General features: G+C 38.0%; 1 protein-coding gene across 2 annotated transcripts in view; it reads left to right on the forward strand.

Annotated features, from left to right (window-relative positions):
- cfap418 (cilia and flagella associated protein 418) overlaps window positions 1-17,369 on the forward strand; it is a 23,304-nt gene extending 5,935 nt beyond the window's left edge. The window contains exons 3-6 of one of the 2 annotated variants that reach the window (XM_043688024.1): window positions 2,566-2,627; window positions 7,608-7,673; window positions 9,271-9,366; window positions 16,203-17,369. In XM_043688024.1, coding sequence (XP_043543959.1) covers window positions 2,566-2,627; window positions 7,608-7,673; window positions 9,271-9,366; window positions 16,203-16,356 — 378 coding nt within the window. In that variant the 3' untranslated portion in view covers window positions 16,357-17,369. The remainder of the gene's footprint in view (window positions 1-2,565; window positions 2,628-7,607; window positions 7,674-9,270; window positions 9,367-16,202) is intronic. The other variant, XM_043688025.1, reaches the window with a different exon arrangement.
- The last annotated feature ends 3,968 nt before the right edge of the window (window positions 17,370-21,337 follow it).

The raw sequence follows: 21,337 nt of genomic DNA on the forward strand, positions 1-21,337 counted from the left end.
TGTACAGTTCTGGTCACTGCATTATAAGGAGGATGTGGAAACTTTGGAAAGGGTGCAGAGGAGATTTATTAGGATACTGCCTGGTATGGAGGGAAGGTCTTACGAGGAAAGGCTGAGGGACTTGACGCTGTTTTCATTAGAAAGAAGAAGGTTGAGAGGTGACTTAATAGAGACATATAAGATAATCAGAGGGTTAGATAGGGTGGACAGGGAGAGCCTTTTTCCGAGTATGGTGACGGCGAGCACGAGGGGGCATAGCTTTAAATTGAGGGGTGATAGATATAGGACAGATGTCAGAGGTAGTTTCTTTACTCAGAGAGTAGTAAGGGTATGGAATGCTTCACCTGCAATGGTAGTAGATTCGCCAACTTTAAATACATTTAAGTCGTCATTGGACAAGCATATGTACGTACATGGAATAGTGTAGGTTAGATGGGCTTCAGATTGGTATGACAGGTCGGCGCAACATCGAGGGCCGAAGGGCCTGTACTGCGCTGTAATGTTCTATGTTCTGTGAACTAAGATAATTCATATTTGTACAATAAACAAATATTTAACTATTGTTCATTGCATGAGTATTGCCTTTTCCTAAATGGGCAGGCTGCATTTTGTAGGCCCCATAAGCTTAAGACCATAAGATATAGGAGCATAATTAGGCCATTCAGCCCATCGAGTCTATACCATGATTCAATCATGGATGATATGTTTCTCAATCCAGTTTTCCTGCTTCTCTCTGTGACTCTTGATCTCCTTACTAATCACTATCTATCTCTATCTTAAATACACTAAAGAACTTGGCCTCCACAGCGTTCTGCAGCAAAAAGGTCCACAGATTCATCACCCACTGACTGAAGAAATTTTTCCTCATCTCTGTTCTAAAAGGTCATCACTCTGAGGTCCAAGTCTCTCCCACTAGTGGAAGTAACTTTTCTACATCCACTGTATCCAGGTCACTCAGTATTCTGTAAGTTTCAATGAAATCTGCCCTTCCGCCTCCACCACCCCCAACTCATCTTTTCAAACACCATCAAGTACAGATTCAGAGTCCTCAACTGTCCCTCATATGAGCTGTTCATCCCCAAGATCATTCTTGTAAATCTCTTCTGAAAATCTCCAACATTAGAATGTCCATCCTTAGATGTGGGGTCCAAAACTGCTCTCAATATTCCAAAGGTGATCTGACCAGTGTCTTATACAGCCTCACCAGTATATCTCAGCTTTTGTATTCTAGTCCTCTTGAAATTAATGCTAACCTTGCATTAGCCTTCTAACTGCCAATTGAACCTGCATGTTAACCTTAAGAGAATCCTTAACTAGGGCTCCTAACGTCCCTTTGTTCAGGTTTCTGAAACCTTTCCCTGATTAGAAATTAGTCTGTATTCTCCTTACCAAAGTGCACAACCTCACACTTTACTATATTGTATTCCATCTGCCACTTCTTTGTCCAGTCTCCCAGCGTGTCTCTCAACACTACCTGCCCCTCCACCTTTTTTGTGTCATGTGCAAACTAAGCAACAATACTCTCAGATCCTTCATCCAGATCATTAAGATATAACATGAATAGTTGTGATCCCCATTCTGACCGCTGTAGAACTCTACTAGTCGCTTGCTGCCATCTTGAAAATGACCCCATTATCCTCACTCTCTGCCTTATGCCAATCAGCTAATCCTCCATCCATATCAGTACCTTATCCCCAACATCATGGGCTCTTAGTTAGCAGCCTCATGTGCAGCACCATGTCATAGGCCTCTGGAAATCCAAAAAGATCACATCCACTGGCTCTCCTTTGTCTAATTTGCGTGTTACCTCTTCAAAGAATTCTAACAGATTTGTCAGGTTTTGACGTCTGTTGATGAAGCTGTACTGACTCTAATAATGGACTCTAAAACCTTACCAACAAAAGAGGTCAGGCTAACTGGTCTGTAGTTTCCTATCTTCTGCCTCCCTTCCTTCTTAAATGTAGGTTTTACATTAGCCATTTTCAAGTCCTCTGGAACCCTCCCTGACTCCAGGAATTCCTGAAAGATTACCAATGCCTTCACAATCTCCTCACTTATCTCCTTTGGAACTCTAGTTTGTAGTCCATCTGGTCTGGACGATTTATCCACCTTTAGACTTTGCAGTCTCTGTAGCACTTCCTTCTTAATGATGGCCACTACACTCATCCCTGCTCTTTGACAGCACTAAAGTGAGATGAAAGTGCAGAAATATTTCTGTAAACTGAACATTTATCCCATTTTTAATGTTGAGCACTTTTGTTTTGCTCCATGCAACACATAGTTGTAAGAAAAATATATTAAATGTGCTATTACTATAGGAATAATAATTAAATGCACAATCTAAATTTTCATTCTCCACATGCATTGCAATACCAAAACTTCAGCTGCTTAGACATTCTTGTTCTGAAAACATCCTCATGCATTCAGGTCATGCTAGTTTACATATGTTCTAGATTTGAATCTATACGTTTAAATAATCAGGATGCTTCATTAAAAATTGAAATGAACAATACTGTTTTTCTCAAAGTTGTTCTTGTTATTTAAAATGCTGCTCATTTGTTACAGAAGTCAGGAGCAATAACAAATTGTACAGGTAACGGAGCCTTTTCTCAGACCAGGGGTAAAAAGTAAGTTGATGATTTTTTAAAATGTAATTTTGAAAGTTACTCACTACCTTTGGTTATAACTGAATTCATATTAGTATGAAATTTTGCATATTTAGTTTTAATCAAGATTTTAAGTTGTACAAAATGATACTATAAAGCACTCCATCTATTTTGAACCTGTTTTGTTTTCTTTAATATTTTGCCTTTTCCTCACTTATCTGTTTACTAATCTGCTAAAATTACATCTTTAAAACAACTCTATGCAAATAAACTGCAAATAGAGCACACTAGAATTTTGGTAATATTTTACCAACAATTTCTCCAGTCATAAAATTAATGGGTAGAAAAGTCACAGCAATCACACATTCAAATTTACATTGTGAACACCCAATGGGCAAAGCTACCACCTGTTTGCCTCCATAAAAGTAATTGTACAGTCATGTATACCTTAGGAATTTTTTTAAAGAGTGTAATTAAAGGATTCTGATGAATTTACTGCTCACCACAATAAACCATCACCAAAACTACAAATCTATTTATTGTTTTCTTCTCCCCTGCATATCTCAGTGTTGAGGAGAAAGTGAGGACTGCAGATGCAGGAGATCAGAGCTGAAAATGTGTTGCTGGAAAAGTGCAGCAGGTCAAGCAGCATCCAAGGAGCAGAAGAATCGACATTTCGGGCATGAGCCCTTTTTCACGAAGAAGGGCTCATGCCCGAAACATCGATTCTCCTGCTCCTTGGATCTGCCTGACCTGCTGCGCTATATCAGTGTTGAGCTCACCTCATGGCCAATTGTGCTATTTCTGTTTAAAACTAATGCAAAGAGAGAATTCATCTGAAGTTGATTCCTGACCCAGCTTTTCAAACCAACATTAACATGTTTCTCATTTGTTACTCCTGCTGTAACTATTTCACTTTATATATCAACTTTCGTTCAGCTGGAGTATCCTGATCATGTTCTGTAACCTGAATTCTGTCTTTATCATTTTTTCAATCTATAAATTGTATGTTTTACATTTACTTCTGGCTGAGCCATCCACACTCAGTTATGCGTATAAAGTCATTCTTACAATTCTGTTGTCATTTTCACTAGAACCATGGTTTCAACTGAGTTTAAGTGCAGACTGTTCAAAGCCCCAGTTTATTCTCAGTGTCACACTATATGGAACACGCCTTGCATTACTCATTCATTCATTTTTGTTGTTGAGACAATTTGCATGTGACATTGATGATCACCTCACAATAATCATCAAATGATCATATTGAATGACGGAGCAGGCTTCAAGAGCCTACTCCTGTTTTCTACGTTTTACTGTCTTAGAGCTTTTTTTAAAATTTTAACTCCTGATATTCATAAAATCCCTACAGTGTGGAGGCAGGCTATTTGGCCCATCGGATCCACACCAATCCTCTGAACAGCATCCCACCCAGACCCAACCCGCTACCCATATACCTCTAACCCTGCATTTCCCATGGCTAACCCACCTAGCCTGCACATCCCTGACACTACGGGCAATCCAAGTCTTTGGACTTTTGGAAGAAACCAGACCACCTGAAGGAAACCTGTGCAGACACCACGTAGACAGTTGTCCAAGGCTGGAATCAAAGCCAGATCCCTGGTGCTGTGAGGCAGCAGTGCTAACCACTGAACTACCATGTCATCCCCTCAACAGGATGTCTCCTCTCTCCTTCCCAATATTGTTAGACCTGAAATGAATCGCTAGAGAGTTTGAAATTTCAAGAGAGATTGAATAGACTGGGGTAATTTTGCTTAGAGCAGAGGAGACTGATGGGAGACAAGATTGAGATGTAGAAAATTATGAGGGGCATAGATATGGTAGAGAGGAAAAAATTTTTCGTCTTGGTGGAGGGACCAGTAACAGGAGGCATAGATTTAAAGTAAGAGATAGGAAGTTTAGAAGATAGTTGAGGATTAAAATTTTCACCCAAAGGGTGGTGGGAATCTGGAACAACGCCTGTAAGGATGGTAGAGGCAGAAACTCTCATGACATTTAAGAAGTATTTAGATATGCACTTGTGATGCCAAAGCATACAAGTCTACAGGCTAAGTGGTGGAAAATAGGTTTAGAATAACTAAGTGGGTGTTTTTGACTGGCGCAGACCAATGGACCAAAGGACCTTTTTCTATGATGCAGATCTCTATAACATCACCTAGATGTTGTTCCTACTTATACCTGTTCAATCAGATCAAAGCCTGAGAGACTGCTTCTATTTCCACCTAGCTCACCCTATCCTCCTGACTGACAGTCCCAGTCTTCCCTTTTTATACTTGTGCTTTCTCTGAGGAAGTGTTGAGAAAGTTGTGCAAAATCTTTCCCATCCTTTATATGTCAGACTATTTCTAATTCCTATTCCCAACTCAAGGATTCTTGAATTGAAATTGCTTAAGAACAAGATATTTTGTGCAGATGTGCTATATCTGAACGTCAAATGTCTTCATTACAGGAGGGTACTCATGGAAAATTTGATGCTAAAATCATTGATCATCATGGTTAACCTTTTCGTAAAACATATGGGTTATAATTTAGATCAATCATATCATCAGCTGTTTCTAAGAATACTGAACAGTTATTGACAATTTTAATAATGAGCCCATTATTCTTTGCATGTGTAAATTCTAGAGAAAGCAGCCTTATTTATATAATCCCTCATAACTTAAACAAAGTGAGGACTGCAGATGCTGGAGATCAGAGCTTAAAAATGTGTTGCTGGAAAAGCGCAGCAGGTCAGGCAGCATCAAAGGAACAGGAGAATCAACATTTTGGGCATAAGCCCTTCATCAGGCGAATGACATGTTTAAGCGGGACAACTGCTGTAGATGGGCTTATGCCTGAAAAGTTGATTCTCCTGTTCCTTTGATGCTGCCTGACCTGCTTCGCTTTTCTAGCAACACATTTTTAAGCATCATTCTTGTAAACCTATGTTGTACTTCCTGTAAAGCTGATATGTCATTCCTAAGGTGGACTGCCCAGATCTGCTCTCTTTGTTCCAAGTGGGGTCTAAGCAGGGTTTTGTATAACTGCAGCAAACTGCATCTTTATATCCAAGTCTTCCAGATATAAAGGCCAGCATTCCATTAACTTCCTTAATTATTTTCTCCACCTGTTCCTGGCATTTTAAAAATCTATGCACTTGTACTAAGTATCTTTGGACATCCATTGCATTTAATTTCATGTCATCTGGAAAGTAACCTGATCTTTTCTTTTTTGGTTCAAAATTGGTAACTTCACACTTGCTTACATTGAACTCCATTTGCCATAGTTTTATCCATTCACCTTCTCAATCAATATCCCTCTGTAATTTAATGCCATCATCTATACTGTCTGCAACCTTGTATATATGACTTTCTACACCATTATCTAAATCATTAATAAATAATGTGATTATTTGAGGACCTGGCACAGATCCTTGTGGGACACCACTGGTCAAATCCGGCCAATTATTTTCTTTCACCAACCATTCAACCAATTTCCCAGCCATGTAATTAATCTGCTCTCAATCCTTGGGCCTCTATCTCAGTTAACAGTCTCTTATGTGAGACTTTATCAAATGAAAGCCTTCTGGAAATCAATACTCATTGTCATTCCCTTGTCCACTACTTAAAAAAATTCATTGAGGTTTGTCAGGCATGATTTACCTGTCACAAATCCATGATGACCTCCCCTGATTAACTGAAAATTTTCAAGGTGTTCTGTTACCCCAACCTCGATTATAGACTTATAACAGTTTCCCTGCTACCATAGATGGTTCTGATGAAGAGTCACTGGACTCAAAACATTAAGTCTGCTTTCTCCCAACAGATGCTGCCAGACCTGCTGACTTTTGCCAACAATTTTTGTTTTTTTGTTTCAGATCTTCAGCATCTGCAGTACTTTATTTTATGTTAGGCTAACTGATCTGTAATTCCCTTGTTTTCCTCTTTCCCATTCCCTTTTTAAGAAGGGTAGAAAGTGAGGACTGCAGATGCTGGAGATCAGAGTCAAGAATGTGGTGCTGGAAAAGCACAGCAGGTCAGGCAGCATCCGAGGAGCAGGAGAATCAACATTTTGGGCATAAGCCCTTCATCAGGCGAATTACATGTTTAAGCGGGACAACTGCTATATCCAGGGAACTCTAAAAGATTATAGTTAGAGTATCTACAATGTGCTCCCCTACTACTTTTAACACCCTCAGATGGAATTTTCACTCTAATTCTATTAATTTCCTCATTATTGGATGCTTTACTTACATTAATTTTATCCAGTCATGTTCATGACTGTCAGCAAGTCTCCTATAAAGAGCAGGTTGAGATTTAATTAACATTCAAAAGCATAATCAGAGCCATAACATAAATCTATACCAATGTTGTTAGAAAATACTTAAAATACTAAAGATTAACTCATATTAGCCAGGGCCAGGAAGAGTAGGAGGGATCTATTCAGACCTCATGAGGAAGCCTTTGGTCCAACCATTACTAGTTGTGGCCCACAATTTCTGCCACCCTAGTCTAGAGGGAGGGCTCCTCAACTGTCTGCCTCCTCCTTTGACAGCCTGAAAAATCCACTCCACTAACTAGTCTATCCCATGGGTCCTTTGCTGTAGTTGCCTTTTGCCACATTGCTTCTTCCCAACAGCCAGTCAGCCTGTTGGTCTGCAGAATGACATAAACAATTTAAAGGAAGACTTACCTTAAGATTGGCAAGACTTCCATATCTCTGGCCTTGCTGGGGTTTTCACCTGCTACTTGATTGGCTTGTGCTATCTAAGCTTACCACTTCATATCAGATAATGTGTGCCAGATTTTTAAAAACATTCCTTCTATTATCCCTTCTCTATCCTGTCTGTGTATGTTTTTTTTGATGTGGCTAATGAGCAGTAAAGATAGGGTTGAAGTGGTTTGTCAATGTACTAGAAGTGTGAACTCCACAGAGGGATCATTTTAGATATATTGAGCTGCGTACATCATCCAAAGAGAACTATCTTGAATACTTTGTTTTCAGGTGTTGTCCAGTTTATCTCGGCGGCAGTTCTGCACCTCTAGGATTGGGAACAAATACTTCTCGGAGGTATTTTTATTTTCAGATTTGTTTCATTCATCCCTAATTGAAGTCCATGTCAGACAAAATTTTGGGGAGCAAAAGCAAATGGATGTATGTACTTGTTTGTATATCATTTTTAAAATATTGAAATATTGTGTTTTTGTAGTATCTACATCTACAACCAATGAAACACCGATAGTGACCACACTGTCACCTATGCATTTCCTCGAGTCCCAATCACATCTACCTATTTACCATGATACTGAAACAGTTGCATGAGGTATAAGAGCAGAATTAGGCCATATGGCCCACCGAGTCTTCTCTGCCATTCAGCTATTTGATATATTTCTTAACTCCGTTCTCCTGCCTTCTCCCTGTTGCCCTTGATTCCTTGATCCCCTTACTAATCAAGAATCTATCTATCTCTGTATTAAAGTCACTCAATGACTTGTTCTCCCCAGCCTTTTGCGGCAGTGAGTTCCAAAGATTCACTACTGTCTGGTTGAAGGAATTCCTCATCTCAGTTGAAATTCTTCCTATATCAATTGTTTATTACCTCTACTACAATTTGCTGCTACAGTACCTTATAGAAAATTTCTTCATATAAAACCTAATATTACTTTTTAGTGCCCTAATATATTTGATAAAGCTGAAATATTCATTTTTGCCAGGAATGAGTAAATTCAAAGTGAGAAATACATGTCTAGAGCAAGCCTATTTGAAATGCATTTCAGCTATGCTGCCTCTTAAACAGATAGCTCTGTCCTGTAATATCACAATGATCACTCTGGCATAAATTCAGAAGTTAGTGCATTACCATTTGACTCTCCAGTTGTGATAAGAAGATTCGCCATCCTATATTAATAAAGACTTGTATTTAAATAATAGCTTTAACTTTGAGAGTCATAGACATTTTCACTTTATCTTCGATCACTGGCATATGGAAATATCATCCATAGAACAGTACCTTCAACAATGCAACACTCCCTCACTGAAGTTGAAGTAAGTTGTTTGCAGGAGTCCTGAACTGCCACAATCATACTTTAGCTGGTGCTAAAGATCAGCTTCCCACCATCCCCTTCTAATACTACTCAGATCACACATTTAGAACATTCTTCACTATCATTTTCAATGGGACCTTCTGATTTCCCTTTTTCCCCAGAGCTCTATGTGTGACCTGGTTAGTGTTAGTGATGGAGGGATGTTTAATGTCCTTACTCATGTTAGCCCCTGGCTTATCATGGAGAATATGGTTGTTCTCATCTTCCCCATTTGAAGAATGAAACTTAGTGCTGCTGGTTTCTCATTATTGGACCTAAATCTGAACGATACTGAGAAGAGTTGAAACTTAGCTATATCCCCTTAAGGAAACAGTGAAAATTGATGAGCAAGTCAACATTGAAGGCAGTCCTTCACAATTATAAGACAATAGTTGAGCCCCATAGAGTCTAAGAAATAATTGTATTGATTTTGTTTTGTGAAAAGTAAGTTTTAATAATGTCAATATACATGTTGTCAGAATGATAGCTTGCTTTGCCAATTCCACTGTTTTAATGTGGTTATATAATTTAGTTTGTGAACAATATACTTTGTGATGTCAAAATATTTGTTTTTTAATAAACAGAACGTGTGACCAACTCCGCTGTACTACCTGTGACTTTAGAGTAATTGCACTTGATGATTATGAATGGAACAAGTCATGTGACTACTTTTTTTTCAGGTATGCGTGACTATGTACAGATATATATCTGACAGTTCCAGTATGAAACTGGAAAATTTAAAATGTTCCAAACAAACTCATGTGTAATATTGGGTTTTCAGTTAACATTCATATAGTCCCGAATGTTGCTGCAAAATTAGTGGTGGGATTCTTACATATTAAAAATGCTATAGGCAAGTGACAGGTTTTCACTGAACTGAAATCCAATAGTTACCATCTAATTTGCCATCATTAGCTTTGTGAAAGCAGTAATTTTCTATCCAGCTTATGGTTTAAATGAATTGCTGAAGTTGCATGGTTTATACAGACTAAATTGCCGCAGAATGTTAAGTGCAGTACATTCCAGTCCAAGTGCCCAGTTAACATTGCAGTAAGTTTTTAACTTCTGCTAGTCAACTCCCTTCGGGCTGCAAATTCACTGTCTACAAGTATGAAGTTTCATTCCTGCAGGTTTTCAGTGTTGGAGAGTGTAAAACTCTCTCCCTTTTCTTTCCATCTTAACATTCTTTCTTTCCCTCTGCATTTCTCGTTGTACTTGATTTGACATTGAATTCACCCTTTCAATGTTACATATACTTTTCTGGTTCAATCCCCAGTTAATCAATCTATTTAATTAAGGGACTGCAAGAGAATTGGTATAATTTGTTTGTATATATTTCATTGTGCAAATTTTAAAATATAAAATGAACCAAAACTTTTTCCTAACTCCACATCTAGTTGCATTATATTAGATTGTCATCTATGCATTTCCTCATGTCCAGGTTAGATCATTGTGCTTCATTCTTTAATGCAGCAGCTTAAAGGAAATTAAGTTGCTTGTCCTGTTCAGACAAACTTCTGATACTGGTTCCCTCGCTGTAATGTTACCAGCTCATATTTATCATGCAAATTATTTTTAAAATTATGACTTAGAATTTCATGCTCAATATTTAGGGTTCCTTGCTTTCAATTTCAGAATTCTAAATTAGTAAAATAAGCTGATAAACATTTTGTACTGTTCAAAACTGGTGTTTCAATTCTTTTTGCTTTTATAACAAAGTTTATCAACGTGTCAAGAACAAACAAATATTGGCAATCTCAGGCATATTACTGTGACTTGTCTCTACTTTGGACAGATTTTGTAAATGCAAAATAAATAAAATAAAAATAGATTCATAGAGTTAATTACAGTACTGGAGGAAGTTATTGGGTCAATATCAGCCCTTTACAAGGACAACTTTTATTACCTCTCCCTATCCCTGTAGCCGTTCAACTTTCTCTCCTCAGATGTTTATCCATTTCCTTTGTTAAAAATATATATGCCTCTGCCGCATAGTCAGGCAGTGCATTTCAGATCTTAACCCTGTGTTGAGCTATAAACATTTTTTCTCATGTACCCACTGGTTAGTCTGCCATACAGTTTAAATCAGTGTCATCTCATGCTTGGCCTTTTTGTCAATAAGAACAGTTTCCTGCTGTCTACTCTGTCTAGATCCCATATGCTTTTGATCAGTTCTGTCAATCAGATCTGCTCTCAACCTTCTTTATTGTAAGGAGAATAACACCAATTAATCCAATTTATCCCATCCCTGAAACTATTACCATAAACCTTTTTTTTTGTAGTTTCCCCAATGCTGTCTAATCCCTCTTAAAGTGTAATGCCCAGAATTGGACACAATGCTTCAGTGAGGCAAAACCAGAATCTGTATTCTCTAAATGTTCCTCATTATATATTGTTTTGTGCTCTGTGCTTCTAATTATAAAGTGTAGGACACTATATATCTTTTTAACCATTTTCTTGACCTACCCTGCCACCTTCAGCAATTTTTGCACAAATACAACCAATCTCTAACATATCCTTTATTGTGCATTTCATTGTTTATTGTTTCCCTTCATTGTTCCTACTCAAATGTCTTACTCTTCTCTTTAAATTTTATCTGCCACCTGTCTACTCACTCCACCAGCTTGGTTATGCCCTCTTGAAGCTGATCACTTCGCTCCTCACAATTCACAATGTGTCTAAACTGTGTCATTTGCAATTTTTCTAAATTGCATCCTTCACACTTGAGTCTAAGTCATTATTTTTGAACAAGCATTATCGACTCCTGGGGAAATTTGTCATATGCTTTAGTTCAATCTTATAAACAACTGTTCACCACTACTCACTGTTTTCTGTCATTTGGCTAATTTTAAACCCATGCTGCTACTTCCTATTTTGTTTCATAGGCTTCAATATTGCTGGCAAGTTGATTGTGTGACATAAAAATAGAAAATGTAGGAAATACTCAGCAGATCAGGCAGCATCTTTCCGTGAGAAAAGGTTTAACATTTCAGGTTATGTTTTTATTTCAGTTTTTAAACATTTCAGCACTTTGCTTTTTGTTGAAAGCATATTGTCAAACATCTTTTGAAAGCATATTTACACTACATTACTCTCATCAACCCTTTCCCACCTTTAACTATGGTTGAAGTTACTGGCCCACAGTTCCTGATTTTAGACTTGCATTTTTTTTGGAACAAACATTTTGCATTTGCAATTCCTCTGCTATCTCCTTGTATTTAAAGAAGATTGGAAAAGTATGGCCAGTACCTCAGCAAATAAAAATTAAATGCTGTATTAAGTTGCTGGCAGGGCTAAATTTGTAGGTTCGAGGAGAAAGTGAGGTCTGCAGATGCTGGAGATCAAAGTTGAAACTTTATTGCTGGAACAGCACAGCAGGTCAGGCAGCATCCAGGAAACAGGAGATTCGACGTTTCGGGCACAGCCCTTCTTCAGGAATATTCCTGAAGAAGGGCCTGTGCCCGAAACGTCGAATCTCCTGTTCCCTGGATGCTGCCTGACCTGCTGTGCTGTTCCAGCAATAAAGTTTCAACCTAAATTTGTAGGTTGTAAACAGCTTCATGCAGTGCTGTTTACACCATGATTTTCTAAGCTTACTATGAAATAAACTATTTAACAATTTGTGAGGCAGTGGGAAGAAGGAAATCATCCAACATTGTCAGGAGAGCATGTCAACACAGGGGAACAAGGAGCTGTGTATTATGTGTGACAATGAGGAGGAGCCTGAGTTAGTTACATGTAGAGTTGAGGAGGTAGAAGAGTTGGAAAATGATGCATTCAAACATAATCACAGAATAGTTACAGCACGGAAGCAAGGCCACTCAGCCTGTTATATCTGTACTGATTTTTTTTTAAGGAGCAGTTTATCTAATGTCATTCCCCAGCCTTCTCCCCTTAACCCTGCTTTTTTTAACATCATAATCCAATTCCTTTTTGAATGCCATGATTGAACCTGTCTCCATTCCTTTGCTTAGTCAATTACCTGAAATCTTTGCCTCCTTGATCTTTCCACAATGGTGCAGTTTTTGTCTCTGACTGGACCCCTTATGATTTTGAATGCCTCTAATGAATCTCCTGTCAAGTTCATCATCCCTGAAATCATTTTCATGAACCTTGCCTGCATGCTCTCTAAAGCCTTCACATCTTTTCGAAAATATGGCTCCAGAACTGGAGATGTTATTCCAGCTGAGACCCAACTAGTTTTCTGTACAGGTGTAACATAATCTCCTTGATTTTGTACTCAATGTCCTCATTACTAAAACATAGCATGCTGTATACTTTGTTAACTACTTTTTGAACCTGCCCTTTCACTTTTGTACACGCAATGATCCAGGTTCCTCTGTTCCTGTATCCTCTTTAGAATTGCTGCCTTTGTTTTGTATTGTCTGTCCAAGTTCTTCTTACCAAAATGAATCACATTACACTTCTCTGCACCTCCTTCTTACTATTCACAATGCTTTCACATTTCATATCAGTCATACATTTTGAAATTTTTACACTATGTGACATGGTCTTGATCATGTCAAAAACTGCAGAACGTTCAAGAAGAAATATCCAGTAGTTAGAGTTTCACACTGCTGTCCCTTCAGCTTCCAAGGTCATAAATTCAAAGTCCCGCATGAAAGAAACCTTTCTGCTTCTGCAGTTCCTTTAAAACAATTCTCAAAACCTAACTCTGAGCTTTTGCTCATATATTGTAACATTTACTAATATTCTATTCCCTTATGTTTACAAGAATGATATCGGGACTTCAGTGATTAAGTTGTGAGAGAGATTATACAAATTAGTCTTGCTTTCTTTAGATTTAAGGTTAAAGGGTGATCTAATTGAAGTCAGGAAATGATGGGGTAGCTAAAGATAAACTATTTCCAGTGGTTGGGGATTCTGGAACTTACTAGGGGCCATGGTTCGAGAAGTAAGGCCAAACTGTTCAGGAGAGATGTTAGGAAGCACTGGTATACACAAAGGGTAGTAGATGTTTGGAATTCTCTTCTACAATGGTCACTGGACTCTGGATCAGTTGTTAATTTTAAATCTGAAATAGAAAACCTTTTGTTAAGCAAATATATTAAGAGATATAGGCAAAAGGTGGGTTTATGGAGCGAGGCTACATATCAGCCATGATCTCATTGAATGGTGAACAGGCTCAAGGTTCTGAATACCCTTAGTTCCTATGTTCCTATGATATAGATTGCAACTAGCTGATGTCCAAGCACTGCTCCTTGCAGCATAGTAGTCACATCCTGCCATCTCAAAAAAAGACATGTCCATCCCGATTCTCTTGTTATGTGTCTGTTAACCAATCCTTAGTCAATTCTAATAGATTATCCCCAATCAGTTGAGATCTTGTGTAACAGCCATTTTTTGTACTTGTGTAATTAAATGCCTTCTGATAATTCAAATACAATACTCCTTCCAATGTTATGTTCAGATTTGTCAAACATGGTTTCCCTTTCATAGAATAATTGTGCAAAATGTACCAGAAAAGTCTAACCGACAGGCTTTTCACGTGAATGCAGTGGCTGATTTGATGTTTCACCCAAGTTTGATCATCAGTGTTAGTGATTGTAGGAAAGCAGAAAGGAAGTTGCTATCAAAAGAATGAACTCCTCAGAAGCATGAGAATAGAACTTGAGAAAATAGCATGATTGGACAACAATATTGGACAACAACAACACATCCAACAATGATAAACATTTAGTAGTGTCCAGCAAAGTGCAGGAAAAATGTATTCATAAAAGAAAGAACAAATGAACATAAATGGGACACAATGGATGAATAACATCATAAGGGAAAGATTGAGCATTAGGAAAAAGGTAGGCATTAAGTATGTCGACAGGAGAAGACTTATGATGACAGCAAATATTAAGAGGTAAGTCACAAACACAGTTAGCAAGGCAAAGAGTAACTGTGAAGTTATAATATTGAAACAAAGTGATAAAAGATTCTATCGACATATCAATAAGGAAGACTAGAATATGTTAGGAATATGGTATTAGGGAATAGCCACCACAATGCTAGAGATGGCAGAAATCTTAAATAATTACTTTGCTTCAGTATTTGCCTAGGCCGCAGTTATTAATTCTTGTTGGTAAAAGGTTTATCAGAGGACTATCGGAAAGCTAATGCAATCGTATATTTAAGAAAAGGAACAGAACATAGACAAGTAATTTGTAGGTTAGCCAGCTTAAGGTAAGTTATGGGGAAAAAAAAAGTAGAATTTCTACTAAAAGAGATAATCAAAGAACCTCTACAAATAAGAGTATAATAGGGAATAGTGAACATGGATTTCAAAAATGAAGATTTTCTTCCATCAACCTTATTGATTTTTTAAAAAGATATAATTGGGACAGAAAATGGATAATAGAGCAGACACAGGTAATACTGTCAATGCAATTTTAAAAGACTTTCAATTAGATGCTAATGAATTAGGTTAGACAATATGGAATTAAGGAACAGGTGACAGAATGGATTGCTAGCTGGCTTCAAGATAGAAAGCAGAGGATGGGAGTAAAGACTGGTGCCAGAAGGTGCCAAGTGGGTCCCACAAGGCTCAGTACTGGAACCGTTGCTGTTCATAATTAACATTGGTGAGTTAAATTTTGCAAACTAATTTAGACATTTAAGCAACTTATCGATTTGCATATAGCACCAAATTTCAGGGCGAGATAATCAGTCCTGAGGAAGAGTGCATCATATTGTTGGAAAACATTTAATTAACTTGAAGAATGAGCAAATAACATTCAATATAGTCAAAGGAGAGGGAGTATATTTTGGCAGGAATAGAAAATCACTTATTATTTGGTAGGTGCAAGTCTAAATAGGGTAACACTGGGAAATGGGACTAGTTTAGTTTGGGAACATGGTTAGCATGGACTAGTTACACCAAAGGGTCTGTTTCCATACTGTATGACTATAGTCCAGAACACAGATACATAAGTTATGAAACATTGTCACAGATTAACAAACCCCTTGTCAAAAGGGGCAAATTGAATTTTAGGCTTTACTTCTGAAGGAATGAGTAGGGAAGACTATCCTAAACCTGAATGGAACTTGGGTTAAAGTATTGTGTGCTTTCCAGTTGCAATATTGTAAACATTATATAAAGATGTTGAATTCACAGGCTGGGCCTCTCTTGTCAAAACAAAAGGATGAGGAGTGACCTAGTGGAGATCTTTGAAGGGTTTTCGTGGAGCTAATACAGAAAGAATATTTCTGCTTGTGGGGATAAGCATAATTGGAGGTTCTCAAAGTATGATAGTCATCGAGAAAACCATTACACACAAACTGGTGTAAATGTGGAACTCTGTATTTCTGGGAATACTTGGAGTGATGATATAGATGAATTTAAGCCGATGAGAGAGGGGGATAAAGAATTATGTTAGATTTAGAGGAGGAAATATGTAAATAAATTCAGTATAGATTGTTCCACTAGTTTTAATTACAAATAATAAATGTAATGTTAGGCCACATTTAAAATGGTATACACCTACATTTTTTTTGCTTTCACCAACAGAAACAACATGCCCGACTTAAACAAGTTGAAAGCGAAGACATTGAGTAGGAAAGGTACACGAGCATATGCCTGTCAGTGCAGCTGGAGGTCAATCCAGGACCTGACAGACCTCAGGGAAGAACAGGAACTTCGATGGGTGTGTGGAAAACATTAAAAACTTTCAAAGCACACTTGTCTCTTCCAGTCACCATTAGATGGTTGGTCCACTGTATTACCTGATATAATATTGTAGATTTATTTTTTAAATACAAGGCGAGCTGCAGCAATTTAATTTATTTTTCTATACTTCTTGGTTAAAACATTCTTTAATGTTGTTCTAATTCAATAATGTGGTTTAATAAATGTATGTCACTAACACTAAATAGAATTCAGTTTTTCTTAATATTGTGGAAAAATAACTGACAATAGACTTTACCTTGCAGATTACCTTGCAAAAGCATATTGTGCAGGCAAGACCAAACTGACCCAAGTTTGATACAAAAATCCACATGAAAAGTATATTTAAGATTTAGATCAACTTGGCTTTCCCACTGGCACTAGAGTTTTAGACACTAGGAGTTATTTTCAGTGTTATCTAATCAAATGATTTTGACTATGCACAAGGAGTTATTAGATAACTTGCTACAAAATGGAAAATGTTGTTGCGTAGATGACGAGAGCATAATTACTTGGGTTTAAAAAATAGTTGCACTGGAAGAGGTCCTTGTGTTAATCCCGTGTGTTTACTGCAATGCTTTTTTTTCATGACAAGTTTTAAATGATGTGAAGATCACTTTCTAATGAATTGAAGAATGCACTTGGCTGCATTTCTCAAAGTGAATAGCATTCATTACAGCTGGAAAAATGCTCAGAGTCCAGCAGCATGGAATTTGTAGCACAAATCTAAATATGTATGCATAACATTCAAACTCAAGCCTTGGACATGGCAAATGTCCCTAAGATGGAACAGAAACAACTTTTAAAGCAATCTTGGAGGTCACAATACCTTTAAAGCAGGAAGAAATCTCCTGAATTTATTAAATTATCTATACTGGAATTTCTAAAATGAAAAAGCTATACACTGGATAAACCAAGGCCAATTACACAATGATCGTTACGCTTTTTAGAAGAGTTTTGCTGCTGTGACAAGTATTTGGTCAAAAATGTAAATAAAGTTTTGGAATATTGGCATGTAATTGTTGTGGCTTGACTTGAACATTTATAAGTCATTGTTTCAGCTTCACTGTTAGGAGTTTGAAATTCTAACTTGTTTTAAAGAGCTATACATTGTGAAAGTTTTAAGCTTGCTGAAATACTAATACATTATGTACTTTGACTTCAGTGGCCCAGATGAAATTGCATTTGATCTTCAGAATCCACCAGATATTTTTGATCCATTCTCTCATTTTGCTGTCTTTTCCATTTGTTGCCAAGGTATGAATGATTTCTAGAGCAAACTACACCGAATCTTAATTTTATTTTGCCACATTCAACATACCTTGACTTCTGGGAGATCATTTTGGCAAATCAAATCTAATGTTTTGATGAACGTATAGGAAAATATAAAACCCAAAACTTATTTTGAAGGTACGTATTGTAACAAAAGTCTTCAGTTGTCTACAAAATGCTACTGAAAATGAGATCTGTTTGGCTGAAGAAAAGTAATTCTTAAGCTTGACTGTACAGCATATTTAATCTAGCTATACAGTTGTTTTTCTTCATTCATTCTCTTGCATACCTCAAGAAGTTTGTACATTTGTTTTACAATTTTACACTTGTTTTGCCAAACTTTTCCAAAGGTGCTGCTCAGGCAATGGAGTATTAATATAGCATGAAAATTTGGCTTCATGGTCATGTAGACAGACGTGATTTCCAGAAACTTACTAGGAGAATAAAACCACATTCCTCAATGCACTTCAACAATACATATCCAAATTATTGCTAACACCCACAAAAAAAATGTAGAATACTGTTATAGACTGATTGAACCACAGAGCATGCATGGTTATAGAGCCATTAGTGATCTGCAGCACAGAAAAAGGCCCTTTGGCCCATCGAGTCTATGCTGGTCAAAAACCAGGCCCCAACTATTCAAATCCCATTTTCCAGTATGTGGTCCACTGTCTTGATGTCACAAGTGCACATCTAAATACTTCTGAAATGTTCAGGGTTTCCTCCTCTATCACTCTTCAAGGCAGTGAGTTCTAGATTCCCACCACTCTGACTAAAAACGTTTTTCCTCACATCCCTTCTAAACTGCTGGCTCCTTACCTGAAATCTTTGCCCTCTAATTATTGATTCCTGTACCAAAGGGAAAAGTTCCTTTCTGTATACCCAATCCATGCCTCTCAGAATAACAAACACAGTCAAGGCAGGTACTATGAATGTAACAACCCTATGTAAATGACATGATCAGATCTAATTAAACTTCACCAGGGATTACAAATCTTCACTGCACTGTCTCAGCAATGGCTCCTTCTTTAATTCATCTTCATCCTATGCCAGATTCCTATCCCTCTTGACTCTGAAACTATACTCCAGTAGTTATTTGCTGGCACAATGCTAGTTTTCATCAAACTACTTATGTCCTTGGGTTTGCCTGAGCTCTGATGTTCCTCAATTTTATGAAACAAGTACAGCTTATGGGCATTCTCCCAGTTGCACCAAAGTGTTAATGTTGCAGACTTCTTCTAAGCCTCTAAAAGCTTTCACTAACACCATCAGAGACTTTACTACATTCCCAAAGTTCTGAGCCCTAATCATGAACAACTTGATGTCTTCCCTACAGAACATCTAAGAATCAGCACTCCAAACATGGAGTCTATCCCTGTTTTTGCCAAAACTGAACAGTGTCCTGGAACTGCTTTTCAGTGACTCTTGAACTGACCTGAGTAGTCTGAAAAAAAATACTTGTGACAAGTTCCCTGCGTGTCAGAACAGATTTGAAACATTGCCATCTAACTACTCATGGAACTTAGTATCTGTAATGTTGCATTCCCATAGATTACAGGAAATGGATTTCAGTATATCTTCTCATCCTCCTCAACCTTTTAGCTGACTTCAGTACAGGGATGTCTCCGACTCAATTGTGTCCTCAATGATATAGTCTCATGCAACAGTCCAGCTTGCCCCGCTCCTGTATTTTATCCATTGTGAAGGATTCCTTCTTTCACCTCTGAATTTCCTACCTCTGCCACTGTCTTTGCTGCTGTAATGTTCAACTATACCCTGATCACCATTTTTCTAGTATTCTTGTTACAAGCAATCTATTTCAACCCTTCAAAAACTACTTCCCATCCTAAGTACCACAGCCCGGTTTGCACCTATCAAAATTATAACTTTCCAAACATCATAGATCTGAGAAAATTGACTTTAAAATCTTCACCACAAATCCCTCTGGGGTCTTGTCCTTCTCTTCCTAAGAAGGTCCAGAGGTTTCACATCCCTTTTATTCCTCTGAAACTAACTTATTTAGAGTTTCCTGCTCTCCTCAACCACCAGTAGCTGCTCTCACTGCCACTTTGTTTCTGCAAAGTTCCTCAATACCGTCACTGTACCACCTCCCTATTTCCATTCAGAATGTTCCTGGATATGCTTTGCAATAACCAGACTCTTCCATTTCTTCTTTATGCTGCTCAGGATCCAGTTGTTATGCACTTCTTTATATATGCAAAATTAGATAAAAGGATGAAGAGAGATAATAACAAAACAGAAGTTGCTGGGCAAACTCAGCAGGTCTGGCAGCATCTGTGGAGAGAAATCAGAGTTAACATTTTGGATTCGGTGACCCTTCCTCAGACCCGAAACATTAACTCTGATTTTCCTTCACGGACGCTGCCAGACCTGCTGAACTTTTCCAGCAACTTCTGTTTTGTTTCTGATTTACAGCATCCATAGTGCTTCTGGTTTTAAGAGAGATAATAATCCTTATCGCAAATGGTGCAATAAAATGGGACTTGGAACTTCATGGTACTAGTTCTTGACCTTTCCACTTTGAACCAGTAGCAGATTTACAAATAGGAAAAGCAAATCCAGTGTAAAATGCTGACCTGCATTTCAAATTGCTGTAGATGTCATGTAAGACCATAAGACATAGGAGTGAAAGTAAAGCCATTCAGCCCATCGAGTCCACTCCGCCATTCAATCATGGCTGATGGGCATTTCAACTCCACTTACCCGCATTCTCCCTGTAGCGCTTAATTCCTTGTGACATCAAGAATTTATCAATCTCTGCCTTGAAGACATTTAGCGTCCCGGCCTCCACTGCACTCTGCAGCAATGAATTCCACAGGCCTACTACTTTCTGGCTGAAGAAATGTCTCCGCATTTCTGTTCTGAATTTACCCCCTCTAAATCTAAGGCTGTGTCCTAGTCTCCTCGCCTAATGGAAACAATTTCCTAGCGTCCACCCTTTCCAAGCCATGGATTATCTTGTAAGTTTCTATTAGATCTCCCCTTAATCTTTTAAACTCCAATGAATACAATCCCAGAATCCTCAGCCGCTCCTCGTATGTCAGACCTACCATTCCAGGGATCATCCGTGTGAATCTCCACTGGACACGCTCCAGTGCCAATATGTCCTTCCTGAGGTGTGGGGACCAAAACTGGACACAGTACTGCAAATGGGGCCTAACTAGAGCTTTATAAAGTCTCAGTAGCACAACGGTGCTTTTATATTCCAACCCTCTTGAGATAAATGACAAATATATAAATTGACCTTCAAAGCCTTGAAACACCCCTTCAGAAAAATGGGGACAACCTATACACTGAGTATTACAGCAAGCATGTAACTAGTGTTGATTTTTGGAAAACTCATCTGGTTCACTAATGTTGTTTAGGCCAGGAAATCTGCCATCCTGAACTGCTGTGCCCCACATGTGACTCAAAATAAATATCATGTGGTTAACTGCCCAATGGGCAATATATTGTTAGCCAGTGACACATCCATGAAATTTTTTTTAAAATGAACTGCAGAAGAGAATCAGGTTGGAAAGTTGACTTTGACTCTGTATTCTAACCAAACTGCACTCGGGATCCAAATCTGACACTGCTGAAAATTCTGGATGTTACTGAAGATTTCTTGACTCTGATTTAGGAAGGACATTTCCAATGAATCCTCAGCAACCTCATCCCCAATGAGGCCAGAATCCACTGAG

Source organism: Chiloscyllium plagiosum, chromosome 4 (assembly GCF_004010195.1).
Source record: "Chiloscyllium plagiosum isolate BGI_BamShark_2017 chromosome 4, ASM401019v2, whole genome shotgun sequence".
NCBI classification, from domain to species: domain Eukaryota; kingdom Metazoa; phylum Chordata; class Chondrichthyes; order Orectolobiformes; family Hemiscylliidae; genus Chiloscyllium; species Chiloscyllium plagiosum.